Source organism: Monopterus albus, unplaced genomic scaffold (assembly GCF_001952655.1).
Source record: "Monopterus albus unplaced genomic scaffold, M_albus_1.0 scaffold5.1, whole genome shotgun sequence".
Lineage (NCBI taxonomy): Eukaryota > Metazoa > Chordata > Actinopteri > Synbranchiformes > Synbranchidae > Monopterus > Monopterus albus.
Window position 1 is genome coordinate 2,985,580 of NW_018127885.1, and position 14,902 is coordinate 3,000,481.

Sequence of the window (14,902 nt, forward strand, 5' to 3'; positions counted from 1 at the left end):
AATCTAAAATGCTTTGCTGGCTCAGACAGAACAGAGCCTACCTCCCACCACTGCCTAGCCTGTTTCAGACCTCTTGCAACACAACCTGTCCTGCTCTACTGATTCCACATGCCAACATGGTAACACACGGTTGTTGAAACACCGCTCCAGGCCAGTCGAGGCTCAGCAAAGGAGGACCATCCACAGTAACTCGAGGTTTATTTACCAAACAGTCATTTTCCTGGAGTAGCTCCTGTTGCTGAAAACACCAGCAACAGGCAAAGTTGGAAATAGTACATTGCTGTCCAATGCCTGCAAATCCCTCAGCTATAGTTTTTTTTAATGTTGATTTATGACCAGGAGAATCTAGTTTAGCCTCAGGTGTTCAGAGCACTCTGCACCTTCATTACTACAATTAGAAAAAGCTTCTCATTTAAATGTAAATAATTGAGTGAGAGTAATGGCATATGGGCAATTCAATCCACATTTTAATGGAGGTGATCTTAGAAGAACGCAGCACAAGAGGAACACTGTTCAGATGAAGCCTGCACACAATGGATGAGTACCACTTGACAGATTAGCATAGTCCTGGGTGAGGTTACAACCTCACAGCGTGCTATTTTGATGTGATGGCACCAAAAGCATGTATAGGAAAAAGCCTGCAAAACATTCTGCTGTGAAAGTCTAGATCAAGACAATGCTCCACTCTGCCCTGTAGCAGAGACATGTAAAGGTCCTTTAGCTGCTGATGCTTGTGTGCAGTGGTGTGGTCTGTACTCACCAGTGGGGGCATCATCCCTTTGCTTGAAGGAGGGATAACAACCCTTAAGTCTGGCTTGCGGCTTCCCATTCCCATATTCCCCCCAGGGGGTGGTGGAGACTTGGTGGGCATAACTTTACCCAGGCCATTGCCACTGGGTGTGCTGAGGAGGCCTGGAGAGCCCCTGGAGTTAACAAAACCGTTCCCTGCAGAGGTAGAGAGCAACAGAAACACATCATCAAACCAGGGACTGTGACTGACAACACTCCCAGTCATCAAGCAAAGCTCTTGCACAGCGTTGTTTTCCAGCTTGCTGCAGCATGCAGCGTTAAGTGTTTCCAACCCTCTGGGAAGTTTTAATAGACTGGGATAATTATCCTGCACATTTGCAAAAATAAAATGTCCATTTCAAAATTGATGAGCCTTTTATTTTTACTGTGAATGATTACATCAAAGTCAATTCTTTGTATCTTGGGATGAGGAGAAGTTCACTGACAAATGTACTGTGACTGCTTAAAAGAAATAGCTGAAGCCATTACAGCTGCATAAAACCATAAAAGAACTTGAGGTGTTGTTTTTCACATTGTGAACACAAACAAGCGCAAAAGTGATAGAAACTCGCTTCAACATTCACACCATCCTCTGTATGGTCATTATTCACTTTCATTTTAAAAAAAAAAGAGAATTCCCACCAACTTATTTTAGGAACTCACACCTTCCTCACACCAAGTGCACATCAAATTTCTCATGAACAGGATGGATACTATTATTAGGTGTGGTCATGTTTTTAAACTCTGTTAGAGAATTTTTGTTGTTGTTGTTACACACTTAACAGTTGTTGTGACTTCTGTCTGCAAAGCTGTATAATGCAGTTATCAGACGCTGTACCATATAACTTACCGTATATTGTAGGGTTTGTTGGTTTGTTTTTTCAAAAATCCACTCTAATAAACATGGAGCAATGCACTATTCTGAAAAACAACAGGAATGTGCTGCAATTTTTATTTGAATGTTTATTACATTTTTGAGCATAACAGAACATGAACATAAACCCCTTTCCCAGCCCCGTTGCCCCCACCCCACCTGTGTATGGTTGTCAAACCAAAAAAACAATAACAACAAAGCAAGAGTACAATCAAAAAGGTCTATATGGTTGATAGGTCCTTTGAAAGGTCCTTAATTAATCCTATAGTGTCCATCTAGAACTAGGCTGTTTCAGAGGAAGATGCATTAATCCTAGCGGTCAAAAGTTCCTGAAACAGGATCTCTTATAGTGCAATAGTGAATTTTGAATTGAATTTACCTTATGTGAGGCTGAAAACAATGCACTTTTAAAATATATATTCAAAATGAAAACCAAAAGACCATGGTGAATCTGGAAAACAAGAGGAAGAAAGAATGACTGAACGGTATCTAGCACTGTATCAACAGATCAGTAACACTTCAACAAGTTGCTGACTTCTCCATTGTGTTCAATGTATCCCAGTGTAACACAAAGTGTGTATACAGTGAGCAGGCTCTTGCACAGGAACATAATGGAACAATAGCCCCTCTGACTACAGATAAGGACAGCAACAATTCATGGTCAAATAAACAGTTATGAAGCCTACAATAGTATCTCACAGCTGAATCAACAGTATATACAAGCAGCTATGGCCATCAGCTCAGGCTTTGATCAAACAAAACTGCAAGAAAACTGGGTTTACAGAATTAGCTGAGTAAATGTCCAAAGACCTAAAAATAGCAGACATGATTAAAAGCATTACATTTTAAAAGTGAGGGTTTCATTCAGTAGGAATGAGATGTCATGTAAAGGAATGGGTTGCAGTGTGGCAGTGAACCATGGGAAGAGTTTTCTGACTACAATCGCTAAGTTGTGATATGATGAAAACTGGGAACTACAAAACAAACAAAACAGCAACAGGCCTGCCTTATTCACAACAGACATGTGGAGGCTGCTGTAATCCACACCACTGGCCACGGAGCCCTATAGTCAACCTCAGTGTAATGCAGTTTTTATTGTCATTAATTATACCTGTCATTCTGCTATGACATCAAAATGTCTTTTGTGAACAAGGCCTGAAGTTAGTTACTTAGTATTAGTTTTCATTTCTGTATTATGCCAGTTGCCCACTCCCACATGGGATTACAAGACCGCTGTATAGCAAACATCAAGACTATATGACATCTTCCACTAACACATATGCAAAGCTGAAAGTAAAATATCAATTGGAATGTTTTATGTTCTTGCATATACCTTGAAATTACATATATTTAAATGAAGAACTCAATAAGACGTGTACCAAAAGAACAACAGGTCATAAGCCTGAGGTTTATCCTGAAAAGGGTATTGCCAAACATCTGGATAACTTACAGAAAGAATTGTATATGTGAATAACTAACTCTTTGCCCATCGTTTACACATTAATTGAATGATTATTTCCATTATTCCTTAGTCTTCCTATAGCTTTTTTTTTCAAATAATCGATTATCAATAAAATGTGAAAAAGAGTGAAAAATATTGTTATAATCACCCTCAGTTCATTGTTGAATAATTTACTGTTGATCGACTGATTAATTAATTGACTAATTGTTGCAGCTCTACACTGGAATCTATACCAATAAATCCTGGGCTGAGGACAGTGTTGCACACCGGACACACTGCCAGCTCATCACAAGGCAAAGACAGAGGGACTGACACTCAGTGCTGCATTTACTGGCTAAGTTAGACTTGGATTATTCCACCTGAGTTGCAAATCTTTGGAATGTGCCTCTAACTATGATTTCAAATGTTTGAGGACTAAATCCCAAAATTCTTTCAAATAATTGCCAAGAGGGAACACATGTCTGAACAAATACTTAGACCACAAAGTTATTTCTGAGCCAAGACAACAACCAAAAGAAAAGACCCAACCTTTCAGCAGGGGCATTTCAGCAGGCTTTTCTGATGGCTGCCCTCATTCTATACTCAGACTTCTCTAACAGAATGGTTATTTCAATAAATCCTCTCTGACTGAAACCTACACATCTTGAAAGCTGGTTTCTGTCCATTGTCCTGCATTATTAACACTGTCTGGAAAGGGACATTACATAAGGCCTTGTGTTTACAACTGGAACATTCAGTTTTCATTTCACATTCAGGGAAGACTTATTGTGTCCAACATCCCACGTGCTTCAGGTTCAGTCAACAAAGAACATGTCTTGATGAATGTGAAGAAATATTAGGGAATCAAGGGTATCAAAAAATAGTACTGTTTTCTAATAACATTATAAAATGAGACTTAAAGAAAAAGCATGTACTCAATGTGCAACAACAGATGGCAAATTTAGAAAACAACTGTTTGTTTGCTTGAAAAATCTCTCCATTAATGTTCAATGTGACATCAACAGATGTGTGCCGACAAGTTAGGCAATTTTCACAATCAACTAAAATCTCATAATCACTGTTTTCAGTTCCACTATTAAAACAGTTGTCCATCACTCTTAACAAGGACCCAGAGGTTGTGTGGAAAAATAAAAAGCTCTTCTATTTGACAATATTTCATGATACTGTCATCCTGTAAAAATGACACCAGAGATCATCAGCGCAAGCAACTTATTACATTTAATTGTGTAATTGTGCCCCCGGTGGCTGTAGTAATTATGACACAAGCAAGGACTGATGTCCATATTACGAGGAGGAATGAGTAGATAAAACACAGGAATTCCACACAGGCAACCACTGTTCGGTTCCTGTTCCCAACCAATTTTATCTATGGCGGTTTCACAGTCGTGTTTATTTTTATACACATGACAATGAAGGTCCTCAAACTTTAATGAGGTGCTCATTTTAGCCCAAAGCACAATGTTTCTCTAAACCAAACCAAGTTGTTTATGTGCCTAAATCAAACCAAACCATGACCATTGCACAACCTTAACCATATTATTGTTGCAGTGATGATGCAAGTCTGGTATGGCTGCTGCTGGTACGTCCCTATGGGTAATATCTTATTGTAAGGACAAATGACCAATATGGTCATTTAGGTTGAACAGCTTGTTCTGTTTCACTCAACCTCATTGAACATGTATGCAATCATCTCTCTGTGATGACACTGCTGAACAGGAAAAAAGCTATCACACATCTCCCATCTGGCCGCTTTGACACACTTTTACTGTGGTCATAGCTGCTACTTGTGAAAAACCAGAGCTATGCCAGAAATGGTCATCTGACAGCAGGGCTGGAGAGGCTTCTCTTCCCTGTGGTCTCTGCTGTTCTACACACTTGGTACAAACAACAGCTGCAGCATGCTCACACTGGGCCAAACCTGACACCCACTGGCAGAGGTCTCTAAATCTTCCCTGACCCGGTATCACACCCCAAACTTAAAACTTAACCTGCACTCGCTTTAAAATGCTGACCATGAACCAATCCAAGCTGGTCTTCATATTTGCTAATCAATGACTAATCAAATGTTCCCTTAAGTCTATATTCTTCAGTTAGTTTACATCATTGATTATCATCTCATTTTACAACAACATGCTGCATTTTTCCAGAACAACTAGGGTGGAGTACAACAAGCTAAGTGCTAAGGACTGAGTTAAAGTCCACCTGCCTCCGCCTCTCACACAGCACATTGCAGCCATGACAGGTTGTCCGGTCATTGTGTACTGTTGACTCAGTGGGATGTCATGGCTGAAATACCTGCAGGGTTATGCTGGTCTAGGCATCTTACAGACCCTCTCCAGCCTTATAAGGGCTGCCAGGGTAGTGGGGGAAAACAGATGCACCTGTCAATAGGGGGAAGGAAACAGGAGGTGGGAGGGCTACATAGAGGTGACAAGTTTAAAGGAAAGGGTGTGTTTATTTACCTGCCAAAATCAGCTGGACAGCTAATTGCCTTGCCTGGTTATCCCTTTCTAGTGCAAACATCATACTGTGTGAATGCTGCTAATGCTTTGCCATGTCTCAAACATGCATCAAAAAGGCATGACATATGCTCCCTCTGTTGAGAGGAGCAATGCGTGTGTTCATTTTGCATGCAGTGAAAATATAGTCAGGTAAAGGCACTGTTAGTGATAGTGACAACTGCTTTGAACCAATCACAGATGGATACGCAACTATCCGGCTCATGTGCTAAGCAGGAGGCCTATTGGGCAACGCTACAGAGAGCTAATGATTCTCTCTGGGAGGACTTACCTGCTGGGCTGGAGCCCGCACCAGTTGGCACTGAAAGGTCTGTATTATCCAGCATGCCACCTAATGAAATGCACAGAGTGATATGATTAACCATCTGCATCCTTCCTCAAGCTAGCAGAGCATGTGTTGGAGATGCCAGACCAGACCTGAAAATGTCATGTAATGTACATATACAGTTGCAAGAAAATGTAATTTTACTGTTTGCAATCTCCTGGTTTTCTACATAAATTGGTAATGAAATGATCTACACCAAATGGGCCAGAATTCCTCCTGAACATCATGCAGGCCTAATCTACAGCTACAGGAAGTGCTTGCTTTAAGTTAGTGTTGCCAAAGGTGGTTCAACCAGTGATTAACACTGCTGCCAATATTGTTTCCACTCTGTGTTTGTTTAATGGGTGTGTTCAATAACGATATGAAAGATCATGACTGTTTGTGTTTTATCAGCTTAGAAATATTGCGTTTGTTGATATTTATGTCTGTGGTGAAGATCAGATCACATTTCTTGACCAATTTATGCAGAAAACCAGGAAATTGCAAACAGTGCCATTACCTGCAACTGTATCTTCACTGCACACAAAATGAAGGCCAGTGCTCCTACCAGTGTCCTCATAGTGGGACATATTCAATATATAATCAAAGAGAGCACCATGAAGCTGTGTTCAGCACAGTGTTTGTTATGTATTGTATATACTGCTGAAGATGAATGCAGCATGCCACTATGAGGATCCCCCTTCAGAAAGCAATTATTTATTTTCTTGGAAGTCAGGCATCTATTTCTCAACTGTCATACCAAGCAGATGTTTTCAAGAAATACATTTAAATCAAAGCAAGCCTGAACATTTTTCAGTTCTGAAATACAATGATCCAGTATGAATCATAAGAAAAAAAGCAAATCAATAAATAAATAAAGACCTTGCAAACAATAGCTAATAAAGGAGAGGAGTTACTGTGAGAAACAAGAACTAAGTAAACCCCTTGCAAATGGTGTAGGTGTCAGCCAACTCTGGTATGTGGTTAAATTTCAGTGATGCATTTCACACCTTGTTGCATGCACTTCTGGACTGACTGAGTCAGACCAGTCATACAAGTAGACTGACATCATTTTTTTGCAATGCAATATAGTAAAAGGTGTCCTGAGAGTGTGAAAAAAGCATACCACACAAACACCAGTTAAAGGATGTCAGTATGACATGACAAACAAACAACAACAACAAAAATCCGATAATTATCTTAAATGAATAGTTTGACACTTTTGGAAATGCATTTGTGATTATTTACTTTGTTGCAAAGAGTTAGATGGGAAGAATATTACTGTTTTAATTCATTTCCTAGCTGGGTGATATCACTGTAGTTTTGTCATCACTTTTATGTTCCCAGGCATCCAGTGTAGACACTGAAATGCTGGAGGCACAGATGTTCATCAAAATAATATATAGGCTGCTGTGTGTGTGTGTGTATTTTTTTAGGTAGTAGAGCTTTTAACTCTTTCAAAACCCACACATTTTTTTTTATATTTCTGTTATTAAATAAACAAAATAAAACATGTTAACTATATGAACACTAAAGCATTAAAGAGAACCAGGCTAGATGTTTCCCTTTGTTTCCAGTCTCTATGCTAAGCTAGGCTAACGACCTCCTGGTTGATCACCACTGGTTTTCAGTAGAGTTGTATAATTTGTCTACAAACAACAAAAATGTGCAAAATAACTTGAAAAGATGCTATAATTATATCTTTAGTAATAATCCTTAGTATGCTAACAACAACCAATGGAATGAGCTGTTTTCAGCTAACCTGCACTTCCTGCACTGGTGGGCCTCTGGGGGCCTCCACTGGAGCCCACATTCCTGTGCAGAGAGGCCTGTGGAGGGGACAGCATCCCACTGTCAGTCAAGGAGGCTGTAGCTGCTGCCAGGGCCTGGCTGCCCAGAGTCCCTCCTGGCTGGTACATGGCATTAGGATTGGACACAGGCACTGCCACATGCATGGAGAAGTTCTGATGAGGCAATGCTGTGGGCTAGAAGAGGGAGACACACACAAACAAATATTTACACACAACTCCATTCAATGAGACCATTCTAATGATGAACCTGATGGGTCAGTGGTTGTCATGGCATCAGTAACACAGAGCATCCCTTGAGGATTAGCTTTAATAAACTAATAAATTCACAAAACAGTCAGACAGAGCACATTAAAAGAATACAGAAAAATACACAGTTAATTTTAAGCATATCAGTTTCAAAGAAACATTTCTGCCAAACATCTGAGAGCTACTTAGCGACAACACACAACCATCAAAAATATTTATTCTTATTAACATAACACATACAGAATACACAGAAATCTTCAGTGCTCCCGTAGTGCACACAAAACACAAAAAATAAAATCCAAAACATGCATTCAGGTGATCACTTTTGCATCGCAGCAGTCAGCACCACAGACATAACTTTGCCATTTGAAACACCAAGCTGTAATGTGTTTCTCAGCCCAGCAGAGCTGGGTAGTGGGCATTAACAACCTCAAGAACTGTACCTCACTTCCATTTACCTACAAAGTGCTGACTGTACAATGCATAAGTGAGAATGACAGGTGGCAGTGAGAACGTTTCATTACAGCATTATCCAGTGAGCCAGTCGGGTATTAGCATTAGTTTGTTAATGGCAAAGTGATGCTCTTCATGTCAGGAACATAGAGATAACGACTGCTTAGCAAGCACTATGTTCTTGCACAATTCTAATATTATCACACGTGATAAGATCACAAAAGATTTGTGGTATTTTAAAGAGTGAGCCAGAGTGGTACTTGATGAAAGAGAGGGAAGATGCTAAATGATAGTGTAGTTTTCTAAGTTCTGGGAACACTGCTGCCGGAACTGTTCAGGAGTAAGATAGTATTTTATGCTAGAATGCCTTGAGAAGAAGGTCATAGAAATATTTGAAGGGAGAAACTGTAAACACTGCATTATTGAGGGACTGTGAAAATAAAAATTAAAAACTTTCTTTGTTTATTTGTTTGTGTGTGTCTGTGTGTGTGTGTGTGTGTGTGTGTGTGTGTGTGTGTGTGTGTGTGTGTGTGTGTGTGTGTGTGTGTGTGTGTGTGTGTGTGTGAGGCTATGAGGTGGAAACCAGATTTGAGATGGAAGAAACCCACCCCTCAATCATAGAAAGAGTGAATCTTTATGATAAACACGTAATATACACAAGTAAGTACATATTTACTGCAAGTTGCTGTGTTCAAATAGCAACTGCTGTTTAACTTGTGATAATGTGACCATGATGTAATGTTTCCAGCAGAAGCAGTTCGCCTGTTAATGAAATGTGATCTTATCAGGGTGTACCAAAATATCAGTTGCAGAACAAATCAACAAGAAAAACAAATGCACATCTAGTAGAAAGGGGCATTAATCTTAAACTAGAGGAGTTCCAAAAGAAGTTGACAGTTTCTGGGGGAGGGGTAACAAAAAGAGGAATAAGTTAAATGAAAAAAAAAGTGTGAAAATCCTTTGTGCCACAAAGCCAAGCAAAAACGGTGCATTTACAGTACTTACGATTTTATGATTTCTCATCATATTATCAAACTCCTCATTAATTTTTTTATACTTTTCTTCTGTGTGAGGAGTGAGGACATATGAGGCATCAGGGTCCGGGCTATCACAACCTCTGTGTTCTTTCTTGTTTAGCGCCTGTAGTGAACATCAACATAAAGACAGGAATCAACACAAAATAGCGGGGGACAAAGGAAGTACTTACACCACAGCGCTTGTACATTAAATCACTCTCTTCGCTTAGTTTGCCGAAATGGTCGTCCATGAGGGGGCTGTGCCCAAAACAGTCATCGGGATCAGGACTAGCACAGTCATTATGGCCTTTGTTTCTCAATTTCTGAAATGAAATTGCACAGTTGAAAAGAAACAATATACATGTTGCTCTGTGTGTTGCTGTTTGTTACCTGAACATTTGTATCCAAAAAAATTAATAAATAAAAATCAAGCATGTACCAAAAATCAACATCTATTGCATGTTTCAGAAGTGTTCAGAGAAACAAAATATTGTCCTCCTCCCTTTTCCCTTCCTTATCTCTCCTTCTTAGACCCCTCCCTGCCTCCATCCTTCTCTGTTCTTCCATCTCTCTGGCAAGTGTGTGTTTGCTTTTTTTCATTATACTTGAATTATCATAAGCCACCGAGCTGGAGGAAACCCCTGCATAAGAAGATCCTACAGCCAAGCACTTTCGTCTGTCCCAGACTGTAATTCACTATGGTTGTCACTTATGGGATCTTAACAAAGATAATGCATGCAAAGAATAAAATGGATAATCACATATGGTCAACAATGCTTATTTAAGCATGAAATTGAGCAATTATTGTAAAAGCTAAGAGCTCATAAGTACATAGGGCGGTATGTTCTGGTGTTATAAAGGGCCTACTGTAACTTCGGGGAAAAAAGTCATACAACTAAACAAATGAATGCAACACTCTCTTGCACACTTTCATACAGGCTGTTCTCTGCTCCTCATTACAGCTCTGAATAGCTGTGTTAACAAGACTTGCTGAAAGCATGTGACAGCTTGTGATATGAAAGCAGTGTACATCAAAACATGATTTATGTGTGGCTCTTAAGGTTTTCTCTATCGAGCTGCTGCAGTTCCACAGCAGCACCCTGCCTTGTCTGTGGACTGCCTCGGAGGCCATGTTACAACAAGAAGGTCGCTGACTCCGATGAATATAGGGGTCAGAGTGTGTGCCAGAGAAAAGGAACCTACACACACTAATGAGACCTTACTCTCTGTCTCTGCTTGTCATCACTCAAAAAGTGGAAAATGTGTGTCTGAGAGAGAGAACCTGAAACTACATGATATGGTGTGTGTGGTGCATATGTGCCATGTCTGTGTGTTGAGCATGAGAGTGTGTGGCTGATTTGTATATGTGTGAAGAGACAGGGGTTGGGGGTTGGTACTTCTACATCTGCTACATCCTCTGACAGTGGTGTGACAGTACGTTTAGGTCTGTGAAGACAATGTGGCTAACCCAGCTCTGCTCACCACAACCTCAGCATACGTCACATTTCCTAAAACCTGTGCTATGAGTTTATGAGGCACCTGCATAATATCATTGCTCATTAAAACCAGGCAATGCTAAATCCTTCACTGCAAAATCCAGCTCCATGCAATCACATGCATAGAATGTCTGACAGACATAAATGTACATTTTTGTGCACAAGAACATTAATCTACATTGTGCAGACAGAAAAGTGATACTGTGCATAGCTGACACAGAAACAAGGAAGTTCAGAAAAGCACCTACATTTCTTCAAACATAAGTGTCCACAATGCTAAGAGGAGAGAAAGAGAGAGAGTAGACCTCTAGATAATGAATGGCCAGCACTGTACCACAGATGCATTACTGCGGTACAGAGCAGTGGCATTCTTCTCATTCTAAGAAAACGCCTTGCTGGCTCATTTCCTGTTTACTGACCGAACCCTCTTTAGTTAGGGTCCTGAAAGGCCTGTGTTTACTAGGGGTTAAACTATGCACTTTCTCCACCAGTGAGTAAAAGATCTGATCTCAACCTGCAAATTTAAGTTACAACCTGCTCATTATGTGAATATGTTGGTTGGACTGGTCGGGCACAGCTATGCAGGATGGGCAAGGCTGCTCTACTTTCACAGCAGCCCTGGCCAGCCTTTAGTACGCTGCTCCCACTGGTCCAATCCATTTAGGGAGGGGTGGCAGCAGCACAGTGGGTGAGCGGAAACCAGATACGGTAGACAAGGGCAGGCAGCACTCATATCTGTTCCATGATACATGACAAGAATCACTAGAGCAAATATCTTCAAAAACATACATATGTAGAAGCCATGATGCAAGGTACCGCCTGACATTTGGTGTCCGAGACCTAGTCATCTCTGTGGTGTTCTAATGCATATAATGCTGAAGGACTGGGAGAGCATGGCTGTAATTCTTTGTTAGATTACTTGGCATGTTATGGGTGTCCCACAGATGCTGCCCACAGCTACCAGTAAATGGATCACAAAATCAGCACATGGCCAAACAGGTGTCCCTCTTCCAAACACCTGTCAAGACCTGGCTTCCCACACTGGCCAATCAGCTGCAGTCACACAGAGACATGGCCATAGAAGGAACCACATGAAGCCCTGAAGGTCATCCAACTCCAGACGAACTTTGCTCTTACATGTAAATGCTGCAGAATGAATGCCCCAGACACTACAGTGACCTGACCGAGAAAGAAAAAAAAACTGCACACTATTAGGGTGCAAAAAAAAACAACAACAAATTTTGCATTATGAATAGTGTGATAAAGGTAATTTCAAAATGTTGTGTCAAATTGTGGGGTCTGTCTTTTGGGAAGTAAGGCTGGCTCGAGGTGAATACAACTGAGGCTGGGATTTTCGGTAGCATTTGTAATGAAAAATATGGCCTGTTTGTTGCGGAGGGGGGCTGCAGAGAGTACAGACAAGAAAACTTGTGTAATCTATTTACAAGGCCCTGAGAGGCTCACAAAGATGAATGGGAACAAGGCCAGCTGCTATTTTCTCACAGCAGTCCAAACCTGTGTTGATAGAAATTTGGCTCTTCAAATAAAAATGAGAAAAATGAATGGCTGACGTCAAACCAACTAGGCACTATTGTCTCTGTGTGCATTTATGTCTTTTAGTGTGCTTGTGTGATACTTCAGCTTCTTTTATTATTTCTTTCCCCATTGCAGAAGGTCTTGGAACCTCGCTGTCCTGAGGGAAACATCTATCTGTCATATCCACCTGAGCTCTGACTATTAACCTACAGTAGATCTCTGGGTTTGCAGTATACAGTATGATGCATCTTCAGTAAAGAAGGCTGCAATGCACTGAAAGGCCTCCATGCATTCTGCTGTGATTTGATATCAGTGTGAATTATTTCCTGCACATGAGAATCTTAGGGACTGCCATTAAAATACAACAATATTTTTAGACAACTCTTCATTTTGCATCTTGCCTACATTGTGCTCAATTCTGAACCTTAGCTTTACTTTTATACATTATATTCCATTTATGTTCATTTCTATTGCAAAGCTGAAGCCAACGCTAGTCCATGGAATAAACATAGAACTCAACCCACCGCATGAGCCAACAACATCACCTGTGTCTTGAGATGTGCTTTCAATGAAATGGGCCAAAGGAATTTACTCGGCTGCTGTGAGTCTTGGAAAACCATTTCACTATCATGTTCTCCCTCTTGTGTCAGGAGAGCTTTCTGAATTTAACTTATTCATGTACTGCACTGTACTGCATGTGAATAGAAGGCAGGGTGAAAAGAGAAAGATGGTGGTTAGGAATAAAAGCTCCTAAATTGTGGGGGAGATGGCTGAAAGGAAGGTATGAAGAGACTATTTCTATTGTCTCTTCCACTGTGCCTGAATCACAGCAAAAGGCTATACTTACAGTAACGTTCACTATTGGCAGAGCACCACCTGACCTATGACTGGTACACCACAGCTCTGATTACAGGCCTCTCAACAGCAAGGCAGTTTGTAGTGTAATAGCAATACAGCAGGAAAACACAAAATGTTCCAAAAGTGGAGTATGCTGTGAATGTTTAATGCATGTTGTGCTTGTTATAGCCTTTACTAAAGTACATAGAAGCTTTATTTTAACTGGTTGTTGTGCAGTGGCCTCACCTCACTTCATTTCAGCCGGGTCTCCCAGCCTCTCGCCACAGTGCTGTGAATTAGCCCTTATGCCCACTGCTACACTAAGCAAGGTAGCGTGTTAATTCTCATGACATCACCATTGCGTCCAGGCTGTTCCGTCTAATGTGCTTATCAAAGGGCTTCTTTGAGTGTGAAGGCACTATCAGCATGGGAGGCGGCTGATAGGAAGACTTTTATCTGCGAAGGAATATTTTTGCTCTTATATAACATCTTAAGAGACTTTCATGGAAATCGTGTTTCCATTTTGCTGCGGTGTTGCATTCTGCACTTGAAGAGAATAAGAGCCTCTTTTGATCGGTCTTTAGGTACTGTATGCCGTGGCCCATGCACCCATGCAGCACTACTGTAGGTTGCAATGTAATGTACTATAATGTAGGTAGTCTCCTTCTCCATCCATCTCCCACTACATATTGTGAGCTGGGAGCTATTAGATAAGAAGATCTCTGCAATTCCCAGACATATCTTGCTTAATCTCATGACCATTCCAGTCTACTGAGTGAACTGATATCAGGATATGAAGCTGGATTCATATCCTTCCTTTGGCTTCCTCCATTGTCTAGTTACTCAGTGGACAGGAAGAGCACCAGGAGGGGGTAAGCCCTCAGCTTGACCATCTTATTTTGATATTGTTGTCTTTCAGCTGTTAAAAAAAACAACATACATAGTGAGATTCAATCCCACCTGAAGTTACATTGACAATGGACAGAGCACAGTGAACTAAAGTAAGAACATAGTCAGTGGGCCATTCATAAAAATTGATTCATATTCACTAAATAAAAAGAAGTGATACAAAGTCATCATATTCTATCTAGTATGCTGCAAATGATTATCTGTATTTGTCTTGCCAAATACATATAGTCCATCCACTTAAGTGAATATGAAACAGTTGCTGTGCAGTGAGCAGTCCCTTCAGAGCTTTGTGCTCTGAGACTGTGGTGAATGACTGATGTGACAAAGCTATTAGACGCTGCAGTCAGAGAGAACAGTCTCAATCAGCCCACTGCATATTTCTGTATAGACAAGAGGGAATTAAACTACAAATTGAGGATAAAGGCAAACCAATGTTATCATTATCTACGGATTAAAAAGAATGAGAACATGCACTCCACTCCACACGAAGAAAAGGTGGCATACATTAACTGATCTGAAGAAACTATTCAGAACGAAGATGACTGAAAACCTTTCTGACCATTTTTACTCCCTGTATCTCTGTCTCCACCTCTCCCTCTCTCTCTTTCTCTCTCTGGTCACTGAGTGGATCATTAGCTGTCAGGGCCCTT

The 14,902-nt window shown here is 40.6% G+C and overlaps 1 protein-coding gene across 9 annotated transcripts in view; it reads right to left on the reverse strand.

Annotated features, from left to right (window-relative positions):
- The window catches only part of mef2aa (myocyte enhancer factor 2aa), a 50,498-nt gene that overhangs the window by 3,798 nt on the left and 31,798 nt on the right, over positions 1-14,902 (reverse strand). For 3 of the 9 annotated variants that reach the window (XM_020611479.1, XM_020611455.1, XM_020611462.1), the window contains 4 exons: positions 9,464-9,598; positions 7,711-7,933; positions 5,916-5,975; positions 761-945 (listed from right to left, as the gene is read on the reverse strand). In XM_020611479.1, coding sequence (XP_020467135.1) covers positions 761-945; positions 5,916-5,975; positions 7,711-7,933; positions 9,464-9,598 — 603 coding nt within the window. Of the gene's footprint in view, positions 1-760; positions 946-5,915; positions 5,976-7,710; positions 7,934-9,463; positions 9,599-9,665; positions 9,798-14,902 lie in introns of all 9 variants that reach the window. The other 6 variants (XM_020611488.1, XM_020611470.1, XM_020611512.1 and 3 more) reach the window with 3 other exon arrangements.